General features: G+C 51.7%; 1 protein-coding gene across 4 annotated transcripts; it reads right to left on the reverse strand.

Moving 5' to 3' along the window:
* Positions 1 to 1,263: 1,263 nt before the first annotated feature.
* On the reverse strand, positions 1,264 to 23,433 carry Cluh (CLUH binding protein of NUMT mRNA). Of its 4 annotated transcripts, none has more exons than XM_075991698.1 (26): positions 23,215 to 23,433; positions 16,207 to 16,409; positions 15,496 to 15,667; positions 13,152 to 13,295; positions 12,863 to 12,987; positions 12,631 to 12,785; positions 12,405 to 12,530; positions 11,988 to 12,135; positions 11,718 to 11,810; positions 10,154 to 10,848; positions 8,287 to 8,507; positions 8,040 to 8,144; positions 7,771 to 7,871; positions 7,027 to 7,179; positions 6,878 to 6,940; positions 6,520 to 6,764; positions 6,192 to 6,276; positions 5,891 to 6,044; positions 5,673 to 5,812; positions 4,940 to 5,020; positions 4,736 to 4,861; positions 4,508 to 4,629; positions 4,193 to 4,286; positions 3,975 to 4,109; positions 3,818 to 3,891; positions 1,264 to 2,670 (listed from the first exon to the last, which is right to left on the reverse strand). In XM_075991698.1, the coding sequence occupies exons 1-26, from the start codon at positions 23,312 to 23,314 to the stop codon at positions 2,499 to 2,501; spliced, it is 4,032 nt and encodes a 1,343-aa protein (XP_075847813.1). In that variant the 5' UTR covers positions 23,315 to 23,433; the 3' UTR covers positions 1,264 to 2,498. The 4 variants fall into 4 exon arrangements, with proteins under 4 accessions (XP_075847813.1, XP_075847814.1, XP_075847812.1 ...); XM_075991699.1 differs by having other exon boundaries at positions 8,040 to 8,141; positions 23,215 to 23,432; XM_075991697.1 differs by lacking the exon at positions 23,215 to 23,433 and adding an exon at positions 19,001 to 19,607 and having other exon boundaries at positions 8,040 to 8,141.
* Positions 23,434 to 25,502: the final 2,069 nt, after the last annotated feature.

Here is a 25,502-nt window from a genome sequence, read left to right on the forward strand (position 1 = left end):
AGTGCTTACTGTCCAAGCCTGACCTGAATTCTGTCCCAAGTCATCCTCTGAGTTCACATATGCATTGTCTGTACTCAAATTATCTACACATAATTTAAGATTTTATTTTTTTAATCTTATTTTTTTTCGAGACAGGATTTCTCTGACAGTCCTGGAACTAGCTCTTGTAGATCACGCTGGCCTTGAACTCACAGATCTACTTATCTCTGCCAAGTGCTGGGAATGATGCCATGCACTGCCACCGCCTGGCCTTTTTAAGCCAGGAAGTGATGGAGCAACTTTAATTCCAGACCCAGGAGGCCAAGACAGGCCAGACTCTACATAGAGTGTGTTCCAGGACACAGAGAAACTGTCTCGGAAAAAAACAAAAATCTCTGATCGATCTCTCCCTCCTCCCAATACTTTACAAAAAGTGCTTAACACTAATATGCTTGAGGGAACAACCAAGAAAAATGGGCTTCCATGGTTGACTAGTATGAACTCCTCTACAGCAGTCTCAACTTTGTGTGATGTTCCTTTCCAGAAGTGATGTGCCCAATGTGTTCAGAACAAAGGGAACCAGGCACTTGGGAGGATGATCAGATCGCAAGGGTCATACTCAGCTTTAAAGTGATTTCAAGGCCAGCCTGGGCTATAAAAGACCTGTCTCAAGTGATCAAATACAACCATTATAAAAGGCACTAGGGAACATGCACACTAGACTCAAATGACCACATCATTAGTGGGTACTTACGGATGTTACTTAGTATGGAGATCAGGGACATCTTTCTGACTGGCTTAAGAAAGAAGGACCACAAATTAAGACTGAGATTTTTCAGAAAGTCTAAGAGATCAAAGACATCAAAATTAGACTCAAGGATTTTGTAATTTCTGATCATCATTAAGCAGGAAAATGTTCAAGCCATTGTGTCCTCAGGTCTGTCTAGTTGGCCGCCTCTTCCCTCCACTGGCTTTAATTGCAAAAGCAGCACTCCTGTTCTCCAAACCCTGAGTGTTGCTCAGTCTACTGGCTGCAAGGGAAAGGAATGAGGCACAATTAGATGTCCAGAGGACCACCAAGTCCTAGGAACCCAAAGCCTGTACCAATATATCTCCTTTTTTCTTGTGTAGGGACCAGCTAAATTGGAGTTCCACTTTCCACTCAGTGACTTGATAAACATAACCTTGAATTTGACCCAATATATAATTATCTCAATAGCATTTCTGACAGCCTCACTGAGACATAGGAGCCTGGCTCACAGAGCACACAGGGTGAGCCTGGGGCAGCCGGTTTCAAAAACTCACTTTATTCCAATGTGAAATGAAGACGTGATGGTTTAAAAACAAGAAAAGGATCTTGATAGCTGTGGGATGCCTTGCTGGCTCATGCCCATTCCCTTTTAAACAAGGTCCCTGGACAGATACTATCCATCAGCAGCTCCAGCAAAACCCGAAGCAGGGGCTCTGCCTAGAACAGCTCCCTCAGGCTCAAAGGGTGGTCATCTCCTTCAGGGACAGCAGACAAATGGAAGCAACACAGGCGAACAGGGAGAGAGCAGCCAGGTAGGAGGAGCCTCGTCACCCCTGAGCCTTTGTAGAAGTGCTTATATGGCAAAGACCAAGTAAGGAGCTTGGCTCCACAAAGGGGACAATCACTCCTGTGCATGTCACTTTCCCTGGGATCCATGATTCAGCTCTGGCCCCTCACCCAACTACCCTCCACTGTGCGTTAGGCAGCTCAGGTTAAAATGGGGAGAAAGATACATTCACACTATTGGCCCCCAAGGTTATGCCCACCTGGGGTACAGGGAGCAGGGAGGCAAGTCAAAGCCTGTGGCAATGCCTCCTCCTGCTTGGCCAAGGCCAGGCACATGGATGTGTGGGGGTCTACCACTTCAGGCCCCTTCCCCTCACCCTGAGGCTACAGGTAGGCCAGGCCCAATCACAGTAAAGCCACTGCAGGTCTTACCTTGCACCCTACTAGGGATCTGGCTCCCTGCTCCCAGGACACAGGAAAGCCCCCATCTTTTTTGGCTTAAACCTGGACTTTTTAAAGCCAGGCTGGGCCCAGGGGTGTGGTGGCAACAAAAGCAGCAGCCATAATGTCAAACATACAAATGACCTGAGAAATTGCATCTGCACGTCATCCACTCAGAACCGACTGGGCTATGTACATCAGGAAGGCCGGAGCAAGACATCCACAGGCATGAACACACACACACCTGCTTGAGGGCAGGAGGCTGGGGGGCACTTGCCCCCATGCTGGAGCTGATGCCTACACACTCATTCTCGTGTCTTCAATCAGGTCTCTGCATCGAATATTCACTGAACCAGTGCAAAACATCCTTTAGGAGCAGGTAGGCCAGGCCAGGGCCCCAGGCAGATACTGGGGGTGGGGTAGGGATAAAAAGTGGAGGACTAGCTTCCGCTCCTAATCTGCAGGGCATGCTCCCTGCTCCTGGAATCTGTCTGAATCACTGGGAAATTGGGCTGCTGATTGTCCGTGTTTCTCTCCTTTTTTATCCCTGTAAGCTCAAAGAAGGATCCTCCTTGGCAGTCTGAGGGGAGGCCATGTCCTCCAGGGTCCTCGCTGGCTCAGGATCAGTGGCCACAGTATCCCTGTTTCTGCTGGCCTCTTGGAGCTGGTGCCGCCGTGCTACCTCTGCCTTCAGGTTTTCCAGGTCTTTTTGGCTGAGTATTAGGAGGCAAAGGTAGAGTTAGAGTAGCCTGGGCCCTCTGCCACCCTGCAGCTTCCACCAGTGACACTTGGGACTTTATTGAGCTCTTTGCTTCAGCTAGTGGGGGAGATATGTGTGGATGTCCCTCCCAGAGGTGGAGTGCTCTCTGTTCTTTACAAAGCATCTGGTAAGGGTATGACATCCCTACCCATAAGTTCACTCTGCCCTTAACGTCTGGCTTCTACAGCAGATCACATGCAGAAAACAGCCAGGGTGCTCCTATTGTTGGCTATCCCACCAACTTCATCTCCCACAGCCAGGAGCGAGGGACTCTCAAAGCAGTTTTCAAGAGCCTCAGGGAGTCTTCAAAAGGCTAGCTGACAGGGCAAGGCCCTTCACTGAAAAAGCAGGTGGCTAGTATTCTAGCTACCCTTTATGTACTAGAGGTGAAAGATCACCAAGATAATGGAAAAGAAAGTGCCAGGTACAGTGACAGCCTGGGATCTCTCAGTACTTGGGAAACAGCAACAGGTCATTCTCGGCTACATAGCAAGTTTGAGGTAAGCCTGGGCTACCTAAAACCCAGTCTAAAACAACACAAAACAAATTTGAGCACGATATGTTAAAAACTAAAACCCAGGTAGCGGTACACAATTCAACTATGACCCTAACATTTGAAGATTGTGTGTGTGCCTGAGGCCAGCTCACTCTAATACTAGCACTTAGAAGCAGGGGGCAGGGGGCGGGGCGCAGGGGGAGACTGTCACAGTATGAGGTTGGCTTGGGCAACATAGTCTGGGCTAGCACTAAAGACTAGCCTAAGCTAGCCTTCTCACAACAGGAAAATCAAACAAAATAGAATGCTACAGCTATGTATTTCCTGTATTACAAAGTGTCTGGGAGGAATCACAAAAACTGCTGATCATACATGTGCTTTTAAAGTCTGAGCTTAATGTAACTTAAACAGAACCCAAGCCAGGCAATGGTGGAGCACGCCTTTAATCCCAGCTCTCAGGAGACAGAGGCAATTCAAAGCCAGCCTGGTCTAGAAAGCGAGTTCCAAGACCAAGACAGCCAGGGCTACCCAGAGAAACCCTGTCTTGGGGGAAGGGGGGTACCTAAGGCTGATTGCAGATGGTCGGGAATGGTGAGGAGCTCACCTGAGAGGAATGAAGAGAATGCCGTTGATGACATTGAGCTGCTCCAGGACACTGGCCATGCTGGGAGCTATGAACTGAGGGTGACAGGGAAGGCAGGTTAGAGCATCATGGTAGGAGGCCAGGGAACTGGACCCACCCACTCAGGCCAGGTCCATACCTTGAGGGGTGGGATATTAGCACTGGAGCCATTGCGGTAGATCTCGTTCATGGTGCGTTGCAAGGCTACAGCCTGCTGGGTCAGGCACTTGAGGTACTCAGAGCTCTCCCTGGTCTTCTCGTGGTCCTCACCTAGCTACAGAGGAAGAGGGCCAAAGCAAAGGGGGATCAGGACTGCACGTCACAGGTGCAACCTTAACAGCCCCTGCTGAAGCCCACCTGCGTCTTGTAGATGGTGTAACCTTCCTTCTCATGCTGGAGGGCTGACCGGAACTCAGCTTTACTCTCATAGACCCGGGCAACAAGGTGGTGGCTGAAAGGAGCAGAATATATGGGGCAAGGGAGGGACAAGAAGTGGAGACCCCCTGGGGACTAGATCCCCCCTGCTGGAGCTCCTGAGGAACCACTCAAGGTCAGGGCACGGGGCATAGGTAGAGAGCTTCGGAGAACCTTTCTCAAAGGCAGAAGAAATAGCTAGGTCCCTTCCCCATGCCACCAAGAGTTTGCTGCGGGTCTCAGCTAGCACTGCCTCACCTGAGAGCCACCTTAAGGGCCTTGGGCCCATGGTACTTGGTAGTGACAGCCAGTGCATTCTCTAGGAAGCGCAGGGATAGGTCATACTCCATTACACCATGCAGCACTAGCCCAATGTTGTTCTGGGGGATAAGGAAGGAGCCGAGTCAGTCCCCCCACCACCCCTGCATAAAGTCTAGTGTCCACCTATGGACACCTGTTCACTCAATCCCCCTCTCCAACACTCACGTCCAACAACGCCATCTCGGGGTGGTCCTCCCCGAACACAAGCAGCATGAGGTAGCGGGCCCGGTACAGAAGGCTTAGGGCTGTGGACAGCTGGCTGCTGGCAAAGCAGTACAGGGCCAGGTGCATCTGTGGGTGGAGCCATGGGTTAGCGTGGCCCCAGGCACTCCCACACAAACACACACCAATCCCAAGGTGGCTACTCACGTATTCCTGGATGGTGTTGGGGTGCTCAATGCCCATCACCCGCTCACTCATCAGCACTGCCTTCTGTTGGTTGCTGAGTGCCTGGAGAGGGGACATCAATCTCAGGTGCGCACTGCCCCATACAGCACTGTCTACCCTACAGCATGTACACAGGTGGCAGGAGGTCCACCCCGCTGCTCTGACTGTGGACATCTTCAAAGCCTTGAACCATTTCAAATTGATTTTTCTGTGTCTTCTTCCCTAACAAAATCTATGCAAATACAAACAGACACAAACTGCACTGAAATACATTAACTTCTGAATTTCTTAGGACAGCCTTTGATTGAAAGGAGGCCTAGTGACCCCCAAAACAGGCTCTCAAAGCCTAGGGGCCAATGAAACAGCTGGAATACAACCACAGAACATTGAAGAAAACAAAAGAAATGATCTGTTGCTCTTCTCACGGTCACTCAAAGGCCGGGTATGTGCCACAGCTCTTACTCACAGGCTCTCAGGATCTACCCTTGTCACTGTCCACCTTAGCAGAGGCAACTACTGAGTTCTCCCAAGACAATGAGTATATGGTGAACTGACTCACAGAACGAGAACTTTGGGGCTCTGTAGATGCCACTTACTCCCTACCTGAAAGCCCAAGAAAGAGCATTCTCCTCTCCCTGTGATGATGGAGGCCCTAGGCCGTTCATGGAGCCCCCAACCAATACTATGTCAGTCAAGAGATGCCCAGCTTACACACCTCAGCATAGTCACCCATGATGTAGTGGAGGCGGGCCAGGAGACGCAAGCAGGCGCAGATCTCCACATGCATGGCTCCATACACGTTATTGAACAGGTTCAGGGCCTCGTTGATGAGCTCACAGCCTTCCTTCAGGAAGCCTATGAGGCAGCCCAGGTGGCAAGGTCAGGGCTGGGCAAGAGACACTCCCATCTCCCCCAGCCCACAGTGCCACGCACCCTGCTGTACTTTGGCCTGTCCACTCTGGAAGAAGTGGAAGGCATCTGAGGCTTTGGGGTTGACATGCTTGACCACAGGAAAGATGTTGAGGACATCTTCCTCTGTGAAGGCAGGCTTGTGGCGGCTGTCAAAGCTGTACTCCTTCAGCAGAATCTGGGGAAAGGACCCAACACCCAAAGCCTCAGCCTTGGACACAGAAAGATAGCACCTCCCGGTCTACCAGCACGTGTCCAGAGACTACCATCCCAAGAAAGCTCCCTTCCCTGTGCCCGGTGGCCCAGGCTGAAAACGAGGGCCCACCTGAATCCCGGTTTTCAGTGAGATCTCTCGCAGCAGCGTTATCTTCTGCAGTCCGTAGGTCTCCACAGCCTGGTCCACAGAATCACTGGGGGTAGGAGCGGGGGCTGAGCAGCCCTGCACCCACCTTCTCTGTACAGCCGCTGAACCACAGAACCCCTAAGCTCTGCTCTCCACTGCTCAGCACTAACCCTCACAGCCCTGCTTCCCCATGCTGGTGCCAACTATGCCTGTTCACCTGCTGTCCTCACTCTACAGGCCCTAGATGCTGCCTGAATCCCAACCCCCAATCCCCTATGCCTGTGGTAACCCTTGTCCCCTGCGCCCGCACCACTCAAGGGTGAAGTCAAAGTAGTTCTTGGCTTCCTGGCAGATGTTCTTCCAGAGCTCTTGGGGGGTCATCACAGCCCAGGCAGTGTTGTCTGCAGCTCCTGGAGGCCGGTTTTTTCTCTTCTTGTTCCTTTTCTTGGAGAGCAGCTCATCAGCAGGGAGGTGGGCCACGGGGTTGGGGTAGGAGCTCAGGAAACAGTTCAGGAAGTGGCTGATGGCAGCTGAAAGGCCTGAGAGCTCCACTCCCTAAGCCAAGTTTTGACTAAAGTCAGGATGGCCCTAAGCCCCCACCCAGGGCTCTTCTCTAGGCCCCATGCCACCCAGGGAGGTCCCACCAACTTGGGGAAGAGTGGCAGCACCTGTAGATATGTCTTGAAGATATGCTTGGCAGAGCGTGTGATGAGTTCTCCAATACCGATTTTCTGAGGGGGTCAAAGAAGGAATTCTTGGGCGGGTTCCAGGCCTCCAGATGCATCAATAACCACCTCCCAGCCTAAGGCCCACTCACATAAATGTGGTCCAGCTGATCACGGGCCGGGCTCCGCAGCACCAGGTCCAGCACCTTGCCCAGGTAGCGCATGTTGATGCCACGCTGGCGCATCACCTCAGCCAGTGTGGCCCCGTCCATGGGCAATACAGCATGCTCTGTGCAATCTTTTACCTGTGGAGCTGTATAAGGTCAAGACCAGCCCCAACCCTCTGCCCCTCCCAATCTGGGCTTTCCCTATTACCCTCAAAGAAGGAAGAACTAAGCCCTGGCTTCCATGCAGGAAGAGAAAAGGAGACAAAGTGTGAAAAGGGTACAGGAACCCGTCCCTGCCTTCGACAAGAGCAAAGAGAACAGAAATAGGAAGCAGCCTAGTCCTTAAGGGCCCACAGGTGGCACAGGGACATCTAGTTATGTGGGGGAAGAGCCACAGCTTTACTCCGGTTATCCTGAGAGGCTTACACTATGAGACAAGAAAGTGAACCTGTCATTCAGGGGCCTAGACAGAAGAAAGCTAGTGGGACCAATTGGACAGGAAATCCTAGGCCTCTGGTATCTGAGGCTCCGAAGACCAGAATCCCAGCCTCAGCAGGACAGAGCCTATGGCCAATTGCTCCTGTGACTTCTTGGGCCCTGCCCTGCCAGCCCAGGAAGGGCTAAAGCAAAAGTTGTGTGAAGGTTCTGTGTGGTAGAGACCAAGGAGCATGAGGCACTAAGGTCTCAACAGCCCTTCTGGCAGTCCCCATCCTCCAACCCATCCCTCACCAAACCAGGGATCTGGCAGGAGAGCAAGAAGGCAGCTGCATCTTTCAATAGCTGCTTCTGGTCCCGAACTTCATCCTGGCAGGACTCAGGAAAGCGAACCCCTAGGGAGGGAGAACAGGAAGGCCAAGTAGGTAAACACCAGGACCAAGACAGAAGCCACCTGGAGGCAGCTTTCTGCTGCCGAGGCCCCACGCCTACCCCATGATGTTCTGCCCTTGCCTACAGGGTTCATTCACTGTTACTCCCCATACACATACACAAACACTTGCCTGGGGAGAAGATGTCAGGGTTGAAGCGAATGTCGAAGGCTGTGCTGCTGATGGAGCCAACAGCTTTGCAGGCATTGCGGATCACCTCTCGGCTTCGGGGGTCTACTGTGGAGATGTGTGAGGACAGGAGGTAGAGCTGTGCTACCACGAGTCTCCTGTCCCACAGTCCTCTCAGAGATCAGGAGCCACCCGTGGCTAAGCTGCAAGGACCAGCTTGGGCTGTCCCAAACAAGGATAGCAACCTCACCTGTGCCGTCAGAGGCGATAGTCTCTGCCAGCTCTTTCACCTTGGCGAGGCCACTCACACTGCTGCCCTCCTCCTCGCTTCCTGCCTCAGGTCCTATTGAGTCTTCAGACTCAGCTTCTGCTGAGGGAGGACCACCATTCTCCAGGGAGGTGGAGGTCTCAACCTTGCTGGCCTTTTGCTGCATCAACTGTAAGGCAGCCAGCTTCATGAAGAGAAGGTACCTAGAGAAAAGTAGAGCAGACACGATGAAGCAGGGAGCTGTATAGACAGTTCAGCAGTTAAGAGCAGTTGTTGCTCTTACAGAGGACCCAGGTTCAATTCCCAGTACTGACATGTTGGCTCACAACCATCCGTAACTCCAGTTCCAGAGAATCCAATGCCCTCGTGACCACTCTTGTGACCTCTACAGGAAATAGGCACACATGTGGTACACATACATACATGTAGGCAAAACATTCATACATACTACTATAGCAAATAACTCTACAATTTAAAAAAAGGCAGGCCCAGGCTCCAGACCTTTGGGGGCAAGAAAATGTTGGCACTAAGAACCCTGTAAGCAGTGTGCACGTGAGTACGTGCATGCCTACGCCAGGGTAGCAACCCTGCCAGACTGCTGGCAGGTTAGAGCAGAACCAAAATGTGATGAGCATCTGTAAGTCAGCACCAGGGAGGCTAAGCCAGGACTGTGAGTTCCAGGCCAGCTTCTGCTACACAGCAAGACCCTGCCTCAAACAAACAAAGCCCTCAAACTCTCCTCAGTGAGGATAGCTGGGGCATATGGAGGAGGGGAAAGGCTCCAGAACAGGCTCACAGGAATGAGCGCACAGGAATGCCAGTGACATCTGGAAAGAGCTCATCGTGGTGCTGACAGCAGACGGTGCGTTCACTGCCAGCTGCATCAACACCACTTCTAAGCTCCACTTCCCAGCCCTGCACCTGAGATTCTTCCTCCGAGTCCCTTTTTGTTTTGTTTTATTTTGCTTTTTAAGACAGGGTTTTGGGCTGGAGAGATGGCTCAGAGGTTAAGAGAATTGCCTGCTCTTCCAAATGTCCTGAGTTCAATTCCCAGCAACCACATCACATGGTGGCTCACAACCATCTGTAATGGGGTCTGGTGCCCTCTTCTGGCCTGCAGGCACACACACAGACAGAATATTGTATACATAATAAATAAATAAAGACAGGGTTTCTCTGTTTAACAGTCCTGTCACTTGCTTTGTAGGCCAGGTTGGCTTCGAAGTCAGAGATCTGCCTGCCTCTGCCTCCAAAGTGCTGGGGAGTTAAAGGGATGCACCAACAAACCTAGCTTTGTGTTCGTCTTTATATGGTGTTCATATGTGTACATGAAAGCCATAGGAGGACATCGGGTCCTGCCGAATTACTCTCCTCCCTATTCCATTGAGACAAGACAGGACCTCTCAATGAACTTGTACTTACCTAGCTGACAATCTCCTGTAACTATCCTGTGTGCACCCTCTCTCCACAGTGCTAGGATTTCAAACACGTGTTACCATACAACCTTGTATATTGATGGCTTGGGGGGATTTGAATGTAGGTCCCCACGTTTGCACAGCAAGCACCCACTGAGCATCTTCCCAGCCCTGCACTGGCATTTAAAACTCCAGATTTTTGAATGTTCCTTAAGAGTCCAGGACCACTTTGCTGAATGGCAGTTTAGCCACTTGCTAGTTTCCAACTGGCCCTGCATTTCTGCAGCTGAAGATCCGAGGCAGGCAAAGGCTGGGGTGTATAACCCAGTTCTAGGGAGCAGACCAGAGTCTCTCTCTTCCTCAGAACAGCCCACGAGCCTAGCTGTGCCAGTCACGCTGCCAGTGGAACCCAGGGTGGTGCAGCCACTTCTCACCTGTGCTCCACAAAGGCATCCACCAGCTCCTGGCGCAGACAGCACAGCTTGTGTCTATGGGCTCGGGGGAAGCCAGCACGAGTGCACTCCTCAGGCAGCTCCTCACCAGGCACAGGAAGGAAGTTAAGGTCCGGTGGGAAAGTCCGCAGCAGGTCAAGGATGTAGTGGCGCCCATCATTGCCAATGATGCCCTTACACTCCACTGAAGAGCAGAGCTCCACCTCCTCATCTCGGTCATTAAGCACTCGGTGACGCAGAATCTTGAGGGGCCTGCTGGTGCGCTCCAGCAGCTCCAGATAGCGTGGATGTGACACCACTGTTTTGCCAAAGTCAATGGAGCCATAGATGACACTCTGCTCCTGGTCCCTCTCCAGGATGCCAGGGATGATGGACTGAGCTGTGACACGGTAGCCCCGGTAATCTACTACCACTGTACCCAGCGTGTACAGCCCCTCCACATCCACAGCATTATAAGTACGCACACCATTCAGGTCATTGGTGGGAGCTACATAGGCTGCCACATCCCCACCAAAGTCTTTGTAGTGGTCCCGGACATCAAAGCCCAGGCTAAAGAAGATGTTGTTCCAGATGAACATCTGCATCTTGGTCTCCTCGCTGGGGTTGATGGCCATCACATTACCATCAATAACTGCCATAGCACCCCTTGTGGCTGCTGCTGTGAAATCGCTGTGTACCTGCGGAGGCCAAGGTTGGGAAGGTGAGACAGACCCCAGGTACAAGAACACCAAGGTACATCCTATCTTGGCCCAGGTTACCTGGATGGTGAAGGCAGCCAGGCTCTGGGAGTCAAGGCACCCTAGCCTCAGTTTCTTCATATTTAGAAAAGGGCAACAGTATCATTTCTTAAAACCCTTTTGAAACCAGGTGATGGTGGCGCACGCCTTTAATCCCAGCACTCGGGAGGCAGAGGCAGGCGATCTCTGGGAGTTCGAGGCCAGCCTGGTCTAGAAGAGCTAGTTCCAAGACAGGAACCAAAAAGCTACGGAGAAACCCTGTCTTGAAAATTAAAAAAAAACAAAAAACCCTTTTGAAACCTCAACACTTCTACTGGAAAAACACAATTCAGGAACAACAGTGAGTACGCAGGTACGGCCAGTGAGATGGCTCAGCAGGGAACAGTGCCTACCGCCAATCTGACTACCATTTCAATCCCTGGACCTGCAGCGGAAGGAGAGAACTGACTTCACACTTACATACACACACACCCTCCTACTAATAAAAATTCTAAGTGTTATACTAATGTGTTGCTGCCCACAGAAGGGCCCCAGCAGTATAGCGTGTGGTTCAATGAAAGCACCATGTTTCAGGGACGGACATGAAGATAGCTGGAACTTACCATACCCAAGGAAAGATAAGTCCTTCCCTTTCTATGGTCCCAAGAGTCTCAATGAAGCCAGAGAAAAGATCTGAGGAAGTCTCCTGAGGCTGAGACACCCTACAATGTTGCCAACAAAGCTGGGCCAGCCAAGCTTCCAGTTTCCCTTTACCTACAAGCCCAGGTAGGCTGGCAGCTGTGTTTCAATCAAAGGGGGAATGCAGTCACCTTGAATATGGCTCTTTCTCGAAGCAGCCGCTCAGGCAGGTTCTTGCGGGGCAGCTCCCTTGTTGTCTGCAACTCTTCATTCCAGTCCCGGGTCTGTGGAGGGGCCAGGGAGGCAGATGCAGGCTCAGTATGTGTCTTGCCTGATGTGACTATCCCCTTCTTCCACCTCCCAGCAGACAGGCCCACAGAGATTGGAGGGAGCCTCCTGGAGGTGCACAGAAGGAGCCTAGCACCAGGAGGGCTGGCTGGGAGGGCGGGGCCGGGTAGCACCTGTCCAGGAATGTGCTCCTCGTAGCCCAGCCTCGACGTATAGGCGTCCTCAGCACGCACACAGTCCATGGCATGCTCCGCCTGGGGAGCTGTCCAGCTGTATACCTGGAACGGAGTGGCAATCCTCTCGAACGGGTGGCGTTGGACCCTGCAGAAGTGGGGGAATGGGGGAATGGAGTATTCCTCCAAGCTTAGTGCCCAGTTGTGAGCTCCTCTTCTCTGAGGCCCCCGCTGTTCTGGCATTTCTTGCCCAGAAATGCCACCCTGAAGTCAGAAGCAAATGGGCACCTCTCACAGAGCTGCTGCCTCCGTAAAGCAGGGCCTCTTGGGCACTGGGGTTCTGTCAGGCAGGGGTGTTAGTGTATGTCCAGCCTGTGCCTAAAGGCAGGGCAGGGCGTGGTGGTACACAGGTGCTACCTTTTCTTCTGCAGCACAGCAAAGTTCTTTTTAAAGGTTGGGCTGATCTGGTTGAGCAGTTCTACTAGGGAATGGCTGAGGAAGCGGGGGCTGGCAGGCTTGGGGTTGAAGTGGTAGGCTGTGGACCTGCAAGGAAAAGGGTCACTGAGCAGGTACCCCAAGTATTTGTCCTTAAACCCAGAACAGGGGACATGCCATGGCACATGGGGGATCAGCAGACACTTACTGATTCAGGTAGAAGCCCCTTGTGGACGCAGTGATACTGACTTGCCGGTCCTCAGCAGTAATCACAAACAGGTACATGAGGTCCCCATGCATCTTGCGGTTCCCAGGAGGTGGGTTCCAGCCGCTCATGGTGAGCACTTTCAGACACTGCAAGGGCTATAGAAATGACCATGCATGAGGAGACAAGCTTCGGGATCCGCCAGAGTCTTCCTTCCTTCACGTTTCTGTCTTACCTTCCAGTCACGGTTCTGGGGCTGCAGGGGACACAGTGGCCGCTCCCGGCTCCCTGGCAGGATATACTCAGGCGGTGTGCAGTCAATGGGGTCCATCTCCAGGCCCTTCTTCCGCTTCCCACTGTCTGAGGGACCCAAGGTTGGTGGTTAGCCAAGAATTAACTATTTCTGTGACTCAGTGTGGCCCTGGCTCACTTTGACTCCCTGCGCCTTTTCCCAAACTCCCATGTAGAGATGACTTGCAGACCTTTGTCCCTCTGTTCAAGTCCTAGTCCCAATTTCCCCGCACCTCCTAAGTCACCATCAGTGAAGACACTCAGAAAGGACAAGGAGTTGCAGTCAACTCCATTGAAGGCATCAGATGGGTCCAAGCTCTTGAGGAGATCTCGAACATGGCGCACGTGGATGCGCGCCTCACGAACGGTGTAGGGCTCTGCCAGAACAAAGAGGCAGGGCATTACCAGAGCTCTCCCAGAACTGCCCGCCTTGCAAAGAGGACGTACGCAGAGTACCATCGTCGCAAGGGGAGAGAAAGAGGTGGTTGGTTGAAATTCTGAGACAAGGTCTCTCTATATATAGTTTATGCTATCCCACAGCTATGTAACCCAGACTACCCTTGAACTCAGTGCTAATGCTGCCTCAGCCTCCCAAGTACTGAGATCACAGGCAGAAAGTCACCATGCCCAGCTTTCTTTTCTTACTGTGCCAGAGTGGAATTAAGAATAGTCTAGCTCAAGAAACCCTGTCTCGAAAAACCAAAAAAAAAAAAAAAAAAAAAAGAAGAATAGTCTAGCTCAATCTGTAGCCCTGGGGTAGCTTAAAATTTGTTTTTGCAAGATGGGGGCAGAGTGACACAGCTTAAGACAGAGCCTCACATAGCTCTGGCTAGCCTAGACCTAACAGGTGATACTTGCCTGTCTCTAAGTGCCAGTATCAGACAAAGACTACCAGGCCTGCTCAAGTTGGGTTTTTTGTTTTTCAAAAGATGTGTTTTTAGAGCCAGACGGTGGTGGCACACGCCTTTAATCCTAGCACTCAAGAGTCAGAGACAGGAGGATCTTTATGAGTTTGAGAGCAGCCTGGTCTACAGAGGGAGTTCCAGAACAGTCAGAACTGTCATACCAAGAAACCCTACCTTGAAAAACCAGAAAGAAAGAAAGAAAGAAAGAAAGAAAGGAAGGAAGGAAGGAAGGAAGGAAGGAAGGAAGGAAGGAAGGAAGGAAGGAAGGAAGGAAGGGAGGTGTATTTTGATTCAAATGTAGTTGCATATGTATGTTCATGTGGTACTATATGCCACATGTGTGGGAGTGCCTGTGGCGGCCAGAAGAGGGCATTGAAACCCCTAGAACTAGATGTAAATGCTGAGAACTAAACCCAGGTCTTCTGGAAGAACAGGAACAATACTGAACCATACTTAACTGCTGAAACATACCCTCCAGCCATGAATTTTTAATTAGGCTCCCCATTTTTTTAATTTTATTGTCAGATAGCTATGGTGGCACCTAACTATATTTCCAACCATTGTGTGGGCAGGAGGATCAGGAGTTCAGCTATATATCAGGCTGAAAGCCAGACTGGGCTACACGACCCTGTCTGTCTCTCTCTCTCACACACACACAAATCCCAAAATTCCGCTAATGAACACATAAGCTGAGTTTCTGGTTTCCAAACACACATGCACCTGACTGTTAGCAGGATCCTTGCTTGCAAAAAATATCCTACCACCTACCTCTTGAAGTCCACACAGGCCCTGGAGAATCCATTAGAGCTTTTTGTTCAGATACCTCCAGTCCTGTGGAACTGTTGAAACTCCATAGCCCAAGACCCCCAGAGTCAATACTGCCCAATAGTGTGTGTTTTGTGACATTGTAATGGGTTTTCTGCAAGGACAAAAAGGGTCCTATGATCAAGTGCAGTCAGCTGAGGTATAGTCTTTCCTTTACTTATTTATTTTCCCTTTTGGTTTTTTGAGACAGGGTCTTGTTCTGTAGCCCATGTGCACTTCCAGTTCACAGCAATCCTCCTGCTTCAGCTGCCCAAGTCCTGGGATTAAGGCATGAGCACTGAGCCCTGCTTTCCACATCTGCTCTTCATAAGCAAGCAGTCCTGGGGATTCCCTGAGCTGCTACAGAAATTATTTTTTATTCTACAACCAAACCAGCCTCACCACATCAAAGCAAGGAAGAGGCTGACTCCTGAGAGCTAGGAAATCTCAGCTTCAGGAGGCAGAGGCAGATGTCTGTGAGTTCAAGGCCATTCTGGTCTACTCAGGGGAGTTCCAGGACAGCCAAAGCAACCAGAGAGAGACCTCACCTCAAAACAAGAACAAACAAAACAAAGAAGAGATATGATGAAACTCTGTAGGTCCCTAAAGAGGCAACACTCATCTTTTCACAATCTGATAAGCTCATTTCAATCCTAGGACTGGCTGGATTTTTAAAAATGGAGACTCTTGGTCTTAAACTGTCCACCAGGCAGTAGTAGAAAAGAAGGGGTGACATCTAAGCAGCACACTTAGGTGCCAGTCCCACCTCCATGTGCTCAAATGGAGCACAGAGACAGAGACACAGGTTAGGCTATCTGGCCTAAAGCTGGGCCCTCCTCTGACAGCTACCAGCTTAATCTTGACCAACCTTCCACAACTCGGAGCACTGAGCCCTCCTGCAGCCCCTCCACACTGCGCAGCTCTGAGAAGTGGTCCAGCATGTTGCCATCCAGGTGTAGTGAGAAGCAGGTACGATGACAAGTGTCCTCACGGTCCATGAGCACCTGGTGGATCTCCTGCACCATCTCCTGGGGGGACACCTGCCAAAGAGAAGGCCACTCTGGTTCTGTATGGCAGGGTGCATAAGCATCCCTCCTTGCTACGAGGCCAAAGTACCTCGGACTCTAGAATACATACCCCAAATACCCACTTTAACTTTTGGGGTTTTAAATTTTGAATTCTAAGCCCTATCCAAGAACACCATGTTCACCTGCATCTGTGTTTGTATACATGCTTATACACATATGATCTTACTAGACAGAACTTGGCCCCAGTGTCCCTCAACTACTTATAGATACCAAGAGCAATCTCTTAACTGGAGAACAGAAAAACAGGGGAAGCAACACTAAGGCAAATGGCTCTGGCCTTGCCAGTTGGGGCTGGTGGTTGCCTTCTAGCAATGGAGCAATGACTTGAACCTAGCCTCAACTATTGCGCTAGCCCAGACCCCGGGCAAAAGCCAGGACCAGCTTCCTGACCATAGGCCCAACACATGCAAAGACAAGGCTTTGCTTTCGGACATGCTCCTCTCCAGCAGCATACTAGAACTTGGTCCCCAGCATATCTTCCACCATCTTACCTGCAAGGAAAAGGGCTCGATGCCAGGGGCCAGGATCTTCACAGAAAAGCCTGTGTCCTGAATGACAATGACTTCCTGTCCAGTGGTCTCATCTCCAGGCTCACCTTCATCCATCCCATTTTCCCTGGGTGACTCAGCTGTCCCTTCTTCCTTCTTCAAGGTCTCTGAGCAGTCACCATTCAACAGCATAACTGAGGGGGGCTCTGAGGAAGGTGAAGCCGAGTTAGATGGGCCTATCTGGGCAGGTGGGGCTTTCTGCCTCACACACCCAGTTGCGTGTGCATCCCCATAGACCTACTAGAAACCCCCACTGGATATGTGCAGATACCACCATCTCCTTTACACATTCTGTGCCCTCCTTTTCCATCCACTGTTCCTCAGTCCCACCACTCAGGATTCCTCTCCACAATGCCACACATTACCCTCCTCTAGCAGTAAGGCCACTGCTCCTCTATCTAAGGAAACACCCTTATCTTCCTCCTCCAACTCCATTCTCTCTAGCCATCCTGAGCTATGGGTTGACTTCAGCCCCTCCTAACCTCATTTCTCATACTGATTCAAATACTCTCCATCTGTAAGCTCACATGGCTAGTCTAAAGTATCTCAACAGAGACAACTGCCATCAACATGTGACCTTCCCTTAGATGCCACCAAAGGATCATTTTGTTAGAATGAAATTCAGTCCGTTTCCCCCACTACCTAATCACCTACCCTAAACCTACAACCAACCCCTAGGTATTGACTCTGCGTCATGGCCTTGGTAGTTTCCCAACATCAATCAAGAGCACAGTTTGGAACCCTGATAAACCACTGATGACTTAAGTATGAGCCAGTCTAGCCGGGCGGTGGTGGCGCACGCCTTTAATCCCAGCACTCGGGAGGCAGAGGCAGGCAGATCTCTGTGAGTTCGAGACCAGCCTGGTCTACAGAGCTAGTTTCAGGACAGGCTCTAAAACCACAGAGAAACCCTGTCTCGAAAAACCAAAAAAAAAAAAAAAAAAAAAAAAGTATGAACCAGTCTAAGGCAACTGCCTAAAACTAAATTCAGCTCTGCCAGCTCCCTTCCCTCTCACCTCTGCACTCTTCTCCACACACACAAACACACATACCACCCAATCATAACTGTTGAGCTACTCTGAAGCTTCTGCGGGATCATTCTAGCACTCGTGACTGGTTCACTGATCCTTTTTTTTTGGTTTTTCAAGACAGGGTTTCTCTGTAGTTTTGGAGCCTCTCCGGGAACTCATTCCATAGACCAGGCTGGCCTCACACTTAGAGATCTGCCTGCCTCTGCCTTCTAAGTGTTGGGATTCTTTAATTCCACCATCAGGCTCTAAAAACGTATCTTTAAAAAAAACAGAGTTCTTAACCACTGAGCCATCTCTCCAGTCCCTTCCAACTCATTCTTATGTCCCGGGTGAATAAGCTCTCTTCCCCAGAACCTGCCCAAATGACCCTAACTGGTAGAAGCAGCAGCCCCAAGGCTGCTAGAATACACGCAATGCCTTCAGGAGTAGCCATTTATGTTACACTGTGGATAGCTGTTCACACCAGCAGCCCTCTGTTCCACCTTCTGTCTTACCCTGGCTCAATGAAAAGATATCAAATTAATTAGTGCTAGCCTACATTAGAGCACACTACTTGTGAATAGCACCCAACTTAACATGCTGTGGGGAGAGAGAAGCAAATGACAAAATGTCTCATTCTTCCCCACCAGGCACTAAGTAAAACAAAGAAAGGCCTCTTCACCCTTAGAAAGCCAAGGACCTTCTCAGAAATCCTCCAGCTAAACATAGGCCTGCCTGGATGTCTACTTGGCAAACAGAGACCTTGGCCCCAATATTGGTCTGTCACAGAGTGGCCCCCTTGGCTTGCAGCTCTGAGCAGGACTGTTCCAGACAGAACAGCTATGCTCTGGATGTCAGCACAGCCCATCCAGACCCCAGGATTGGCAACAGGGTACATGATCCCAAAGCTGTACAGTATCTGTCTATAAATCAAGGGCCTCAAGGAGGAAGGCAGACTCAAAACAGAGAGGCACACCAGAGGCCACGGAGAGAAGTCTCACCCCTTTCCTTTACCTTCAGGATTTTGGATACAGTACCTACTCCTTTAACCAAAACAGGGTGAGTGAAACCTAGAAAGTTTTAAAGTGAACCCGAGGTTTCACGCTGGGTCTCCAGTAATGCTGTCAGTACCACAACAAAGCACCTCCAACACAGGGCTGCCATCTAAGAATCAAAGGATACACAGAATGGCTCTTTCAGTGGCCCAGCAACCCCTGGCAGGGAGGCTTCAGCCCTTAGAAATGAATAACCCACCCAAAGTGGCTCTAAGGACAGAGCAGACAAGGACAGGACAGTGGTGGCTAGGTTGCTAAGACCAACAAGGAGGGGTGTGGAGAGGAGAAGCCTCTCCTTGCTGGGTCCCTGTAGATGACCTTCCAGGTTGGCAATCCCCTAGAATGGAGACAGAAGCTGCAAAGGCCCTCACTCAATAGAGACCCAGATTTTAGCTCTGAAGATACACAAGTAGGCAGTTAGGCCTGGACCTCAACAGACAACCTGTGCTCCTCCAATTGTTTGGAATGGAGAGGACAAAAGACGGCAGAAAAGGTAAGGTGACCCCAGCCCTATTTCCTAAGCCAGGGAGAGTCAGATTTAAGAGAATGCACCCCAGGACAGCTAGTCTTGGCCCTCTTCTTTCCTCCAAGGGGGCCTGAAGTCCTCTCCACCACAGGACTAATGCCAAGTGATCTCTCTGGTCATTAGGTTCACAAAGTCCCACAGCCCACCTGGTACAGTCAGCAGCTGCGTTCTTCTTGGCTCTGTAGTCTCGGGACTCCCATGCCAGCAAGGTAGCCAGCTACCCTGACCAGGCCCAGGCCTGGGGCTGACTCTGTCCCCTGTTCCAGCCTCTGCTTCTACCCTTGTGGTGATGCAGCTGGTCGGCTCAGGGCTGGAGCTCCAACTGGCTTCAGGTTTCAGTGGGGCCAGGCCTGCTGGGGCAGCCCCAGGAAGGGCACATTCCCTGGGCCTCTCATTCTGCTCAAGGTCGGCCAGAAGGACGGCTGTGGGCCAGGAGGCCCCAGAGGCTCCAGGACCCTGAGAAGAACTGCTCTCAGCATTCAGGCCCACCTCTCTACACACCTCAGAAAAGGGATTATTGCCAGTGAAGCCATTAGGAGAGCAAAGGAACCCGGCATTTGGGATACCTGGGCCCCTTAGGATAGAAGGCGTAGAGGACTGGCTGGCAGAAGCAGGGCTCAGCAAGGGGGTCCTCTCCTCAGCTCCACCCACAGAGGTAGTGGGCAGAACCGCTTCAGCCAGCTGCTGACAACAGCTGGCACAAATCTGGGCCCAGGCCATGAGATAGCCAGCCACCCCTTGTCCACCAGCTGCCGACACAGCACACCCTGCCTTCTTCCTCCTAGGTCAAGGGACTGGCTGAGGCTTCTGGCTCCTGCTGCCCCCTGCAGGTGACCTGGCAGCTGGCCCCTTCCTGAGAGTCACTGATTCTAGTGAAAGGGGGATGGGCCCTCAATCTCCCAGAGGACAACTGCACCCATGCCTCAGGACTCCACGCTGCACCAAGAAGCTGGCAGACTACCTCTTCCCTTCCCAGCAGTCTGTGCGCTGCCAGGAGAAAACCAAATGTCTCCCCCAGGGAAAACAGAGCTGCCAGCAGGAGGCTGAAGGCCATTGCACTGTGCAGAAGCAGCATGCCCAGCCTCGCCAGGGAGCCTTCACAGGGCCTCTGACTTGTTGCCAGGGCCCAGTTAGAACTGCTCTGGCATCCATACTAACCAGAATGGGCGTGGGAAGGGCAGTTAGGCTCCCACCGCAGGTCCCTACAATCCCTGGAATGGCTAAGCAAACCTTTGGCTTCTCTTTAACCCTAGCAGGTTCTAAGCCTCACACTATGACCTGGGGCAAGAGGGCTAGGTCCACTCCATTACTTCTAACCCCTCCGCAAACACATCCTAACCCTGGGAGGGGAACAGGCAGACTGGTAACGATGTCAAAAGATGTTAAGAGTGTCACCATTCTAGTTCCCACTGGGGCCAGTGTTCCCTCCAGGCCCTCTCCCCAGAAGTATGTTCAGATCACCATTCCAACTCACTCAAGGAAACTGAAGTGCCACAAGACTAATAAGTGAGCTGTCCAAGGTCACAGAAGCAAAAGGGGATGCAGCTAAGTCTAGGAAAAGGTAGGTGTGTCAGAAGCACAAACCCAGGTCTCTGGGCACCACTTTTAGAGTACAATCTATTGTCATGCTCCCCAAGGGACCAGGCTGAAGCAGTGCCTTGCTCCTGGAAGCTGTCGTAAGATGGTCCCAGGTCTCTACTCCCAGGGGCACCTCTGAGGACCTAAGATTCTGGGAAAGTAAAAAAAGGCAGTCCTCTGCAGAATGGGATCAGCGGCCAGAAGGGCACTTAGCACACATGCTAACTTATTCCAGACGGACAGATCAGGATGGCAAGAGTGTGTGCCCTCTCTGGGCCTGAAGTACAAAGACCCCACTGGCCAGAGATGGTCACAGACAGGACTTAAAAAGAATCTTAGCAACCACAAGCAGCCTGTGTGTACCTCCCCAGTCTAACAGAGTCTGCAGAGACCATGCCAGGGCCAGGCCACACCCTAGCTAAGGAATCAGCAGGTGAGGCTAGAGCAGGAAGTAGAACCCCAAAAGATACATCATCCCATTCTGGGGACCCAGGCCTTTAAGACAAGAGGATAGAGGCAGAAGACCCTGTTTGCCTCCTTCCTGTTTCCCCAGACCTTCAAGTTCAAGTGTGGTTCACTGTTTTCCCAGACACCACCCAAAAGAAGACCTTTAAGATCCTGCTGGAGGGCCAGGCAGTGGTGTTGCACATCTTTAATACCAGCACTTGAGAGGCAGAGACAGGCGGATCTCTGTGAGTTTGAGGCCAGCCTGGTCTACAGAGCAAGTTCCAGGACAGGTTACAAAGCTACAGAGAAAACCTGTCTCAAAAAACCAAACAAACAAACAAAAAAGATCCTTCTGGAGAGCTTATAACCCCTTAGTTCTCCCCCAGTCTGCCATTCCCCTTCAGTTTCCACGCCCAATACAGGGAGCCCTCCCCTGTGCAGAAGGAACTTGACACACCACTATGAACTTGAAAAACCTGCCTGTTCTCTTAACCCCTAAAAGCTACTTTATTCCTAAGACGGTAACTGACCCTTGCCTGTCTTGCTTGATCCCCTCCTCAAAGATACTGGAGAGCTTCCAGAAATAGGGGCTGAGGATCGAAGTCTGCAGTCTGATACCCACATAAAAGTCTGACCAGGGGAGCACAACGGGAGGGAGCTCTATTAATGTTCCTTCCCTTTGAACAGATCCAAGATGGCGTAAAGTGTGTCTCAGCCATCGAAACCAGCTTTTCTGGGGACACAGAAACCAAGAACCTACACACTAGGAAGCCCTGTACCCCAAGCTGAAGAGCTATGACCTGACCCCAATCCAGCTCCCCTCATCCTGAGTACATTAACTAAGAAAGGAACTTCATTATGGGTACTAAAAATCCTCCACCACTCCAGTTCCTAAGTTCCCTGAATCACACACATGATAAACCAGCACGCCTGTCTCAGTTCCCTCTAGGTCAGACTGGGGTAGGTTTGGCCTGCTGGTCATAAACTGGAAATCCAAATGCTCCCTCGACAATGAAATCACTATGACCTTGGCCAAGCTGCTTCATTCATATCTCTTCAGATCTCTTTGATGGTGGGGAAACCAGCCAGCCCTGACCTCCTCCTGTCCAGCTTGCCCATGGATTCAGAACCACATCAGTTGGTATGCTGATATTTTCAGCATTTCTTGTTCTGCCCAAGCCCTGGCCTTGTCTAGGCAAGGTAAACCCACTGTGATGGGAAAGAGTTTAGCAAGTGTTAGACCCATCCTTACTCCCAAGTCAGCCCCTTGTCTGCTCACTGAAGCCAGGAACAATGAGGATGATGAGCTGAGACAGGATCCCATGGTGGAGAGCTGTGGAGAAGAGAGAAAGTGGGTCCGCACTCCCACTGACAATACTGGCTGAAAAGGACGAGTCTGGCCATGAGAAGACGTGAGGAGGCCTAGGAAGGGGCTTCCAGCTTCAAAACTGGGGTCTGAGACTGCGTGAAAATAACAGAAAGGACGCAGGCAAAGTACAAGAGAAGTCGGCCCCACCCCTGGACAAGCCTCGGCCACTCCCAAAGCCATACCAACACAGCCCCCACGGGGGAGAGCTGGGAACTCCACTCCACACTAATGACCTTTGCCTTAAAAAAACAGCAGCTCTGGTCTGACCCACTTTTCGCAATAAGGCAGGTTAATGATCAAGTTCAGGCACAAACACCTCCCCTGCCAAAGAGTTAGGCTTTGCCCCCACACACAGGTAGGACCCCAGTACCCATATCAAGTGGCGGCCAATAACTGAAAGAATGGAGCCATAGCCGGACGACCTGAGAGTAAGCCCTTGTCTGTAAGAGTGTACGAAAGACACCCCCACAAAACACATAAACCCCAACTTGCGCTCTTCCCACAGTCCCAAGTTTGGGCAGCTCCAAACTGAACCTCACTCATTGGGCTGCAGCTCTGTCGCACAGGAACGTCCAGGACAAGAAGAACCAGAAAGAGACCGGGCCGCAAGTGTCAGCGTCCCCAGCCCCGAGGGCTCCCCAAGTAGGGGCGCGGAGGGGGGTGGGGCCGCCGATTCCAATCCGCCTGCGGCGGCGGCGCACCCTGAAACTAAACCGCGTGTGCGCGCACGTGTCCCCACAATCTTGCGCTCGTGTGTCTGCGGTGACTGCCCTTCCACGGACCCCACGTGCAAAGTCCGGGCCATAGCCGGGGGTGCCAGTGAAGGTGACCTTCAGCGCGGGGGCGGCCCAGTGCACCGCCCACACAGACGCGGAGGGGAGGCAGCTGTCCACGCCGAGTCCCGAGCCCTCCGGCCCGACTCGGCCGGGACCCCAGCCCAGCTGCCCCTGGCCCCGGCCCACTCACCGGCCGCGCTCGGTCGCCCCTTGCCGCCTGCCTGCGAGCCGTGCTCCCGGGCGCTGTCGGCCGGGGCGGCCGCCGGCAACTCGTCCGTCTTGATGACCATGGCGGGAGCGGGCGTCCGGCTCGCCTGTATGCGCCGCACTCCGCGCCACTAACCCAAGTGCCCTGCGCGCCGCTGCCGCTGCGGGAAGGACGGAGTCACCGGCCCACGTGGTGCGCGCCGTAGCCTTTGACCCCACCGCCGCTCCCCTGCCCCGCCCTCGCGCCCGGCCGGCCCACGGCGGCCGACGAGGGACAAAACACTTGGCGCTCCGGTGTTAGTCCACCGACGCAGCGACTTTTCCAAAGGCTTAAAGGCAACGAGTCCGGGCCCAAAGGAGAGAGGCCTCGGCCCCCTGGTGAGGCGGGGCTTCCGGGTGCCGTCTCCTTGGTTCGCCGCCTGCTGGGCGGGCGTCGTGACCTTGGGTGGAGACTCGCCCAGGACAGCCTTCGCTCACTGTTCCCCCTCCCCCAAGACCCGCTGTTTCCTATTGCGAGTCTGCCAAAAGTCCGCGCTGCGTGTGTCAGCTTTGTTATCGCGACCCTCGGTGCCCTCCTCACCTAATGGGCTCTTTCCTACTGAAGGGAAGGAACGAGAGTGTTTGAATTATTCAGGAAGATATACAGGGTGATCACCAGCGGCAGAGTGAGGGTTGCAAATGAGCATAAAGTGTCAGGAACAGACAACCAAAAGTTGTACTGACCACCACGGACTCATTCCCTATCCGTATAACACACACACACACACACACACACACACACACACACACACACACACACACACACACACACACACAGAATGTAAATGGTTTCTCACTTCCAGCTTCCCCCTCCACCTGACCCCCAACGCACAGTAGATGGGCTATCACTTCCAGGCCAATATCTTGGTTTACAGTGAAGGCCCGTGAAGGCCAAGGTCACAAAAGAGAACAACTTTAGGCCGGGATCAATCTAAATCTACAGTTCAGTCTTTACTATAGTTCCGACTTTTCTGTCCGCTTGTTTGGGTGGGAAATAAGAAGTGAGGTCAGAGTCGCTGAAGGGGTGCCTTGTGTGTACCTGGCTGAGGACTGAATTCAGGACCTCTAGCATCGTGAGGGTGTCTCTACTATTGAGAGACACCCCTAGTCCAAGAGGTGAAACTTGAGCCAGGTCTTGCCACACAGTTAAAGTTGTCCAGGCAGAGAGGGAGGTGGGGTAAACCTTGCATGCACAGATGATGTAAGGCTTTTTGTGAAGCGCTTAGGCACAGTCTTTACATATGCTAGGATCTAATAGAACCTGGGAATCCGAAATGAGAAGGGTCTACATACACCCTTGTATAAACTGCAAAGGAAAGTAGATTTAGGGATCCAATGTGATGGCACAGGCTGTAATCCCACCTCTTGATCGGTTGAGGCAGGAGGATCCAGAGTTTGAGACCATCTTGGGCTACATAGTAACACACTGTCAAAATAAAATAAGTCGGAAGTCCACTTTGCTCTAGAGTGCAGGTGCTGAAAACCGGTAGCCAGGTCAGGAAGGACAGCTCCAATCAAGAGGAAGAGAGGAGGGAAATGTCAGATGTAAGTGCCGGAAAGCTCCTTTTGGCTGTTATGTGAGGGCAAAGGGGAATTAAACAGGAGTAGGAAGAAGTGATTTCAGGCTGTTGCACAAGAAAGTTGGAAAAGCGAGCAAGGCGGTATTGCTACATGCACACAGAAGGCAGGCAGGGAACCAGACATAGCAGCTCACCTCTATAATCCCAGCACCCAGAAAGCAATGAGAGAAGTATAAAAAGTTTGAGCTTAGCCTACGCGACATTAAGACCCTGTCTCAAGAAAACACACAAGCATGCAAAAACAAAAGAAAGTCAAGCAAGAGCAAGGTTGTATATAAACGTGGCACTAAATTGGACTGGAAGTCAGTCCCTAGGAATCTTTTTACCTGTCTCTTTTGGTGAACTTGAATAAATCATTTCATTCTTATTCTGCTGGATCTCAGGTGTTCTGCTGTGTGTTTGTGTGCTCTTTTCCAAGTGGAGATCAGGCGTCTGCCTCGTTTCTCCAACTTAGCTTTTTAAAAAACTTCTATTACATTTTTATTTAGTATGTGTGGCCCTCACCTACCTTATTTTTTTGAGATAAGGTCTCTCTCCCTGAGCTTGGAGCTCAGCAGTTGGCTAGTCAGCTGGCTAACAAGTCCTGGGGATTCTCCAGTTTCTTTCTCCCCAGTGCTGGCATTCTAGGGGATCACCCCCTCTGCTGCTTTTT

This window comes from Microtus pennsylvanicus, chromosome 11, assembly GCF_037038515.1.
Source record: "Microtus pennsylvanicus isolate mMicPen1 chromosome 11, mMicPen1.hap1, whole genome shotgun sequence".
In the NCBI taxonomy this organism is placed as follows: Eukaryota; Metazoa; Chordata; class Mammalia; order Rodentia; family Cricetidae; genus Microtus; species Microtus pennsylvanicus.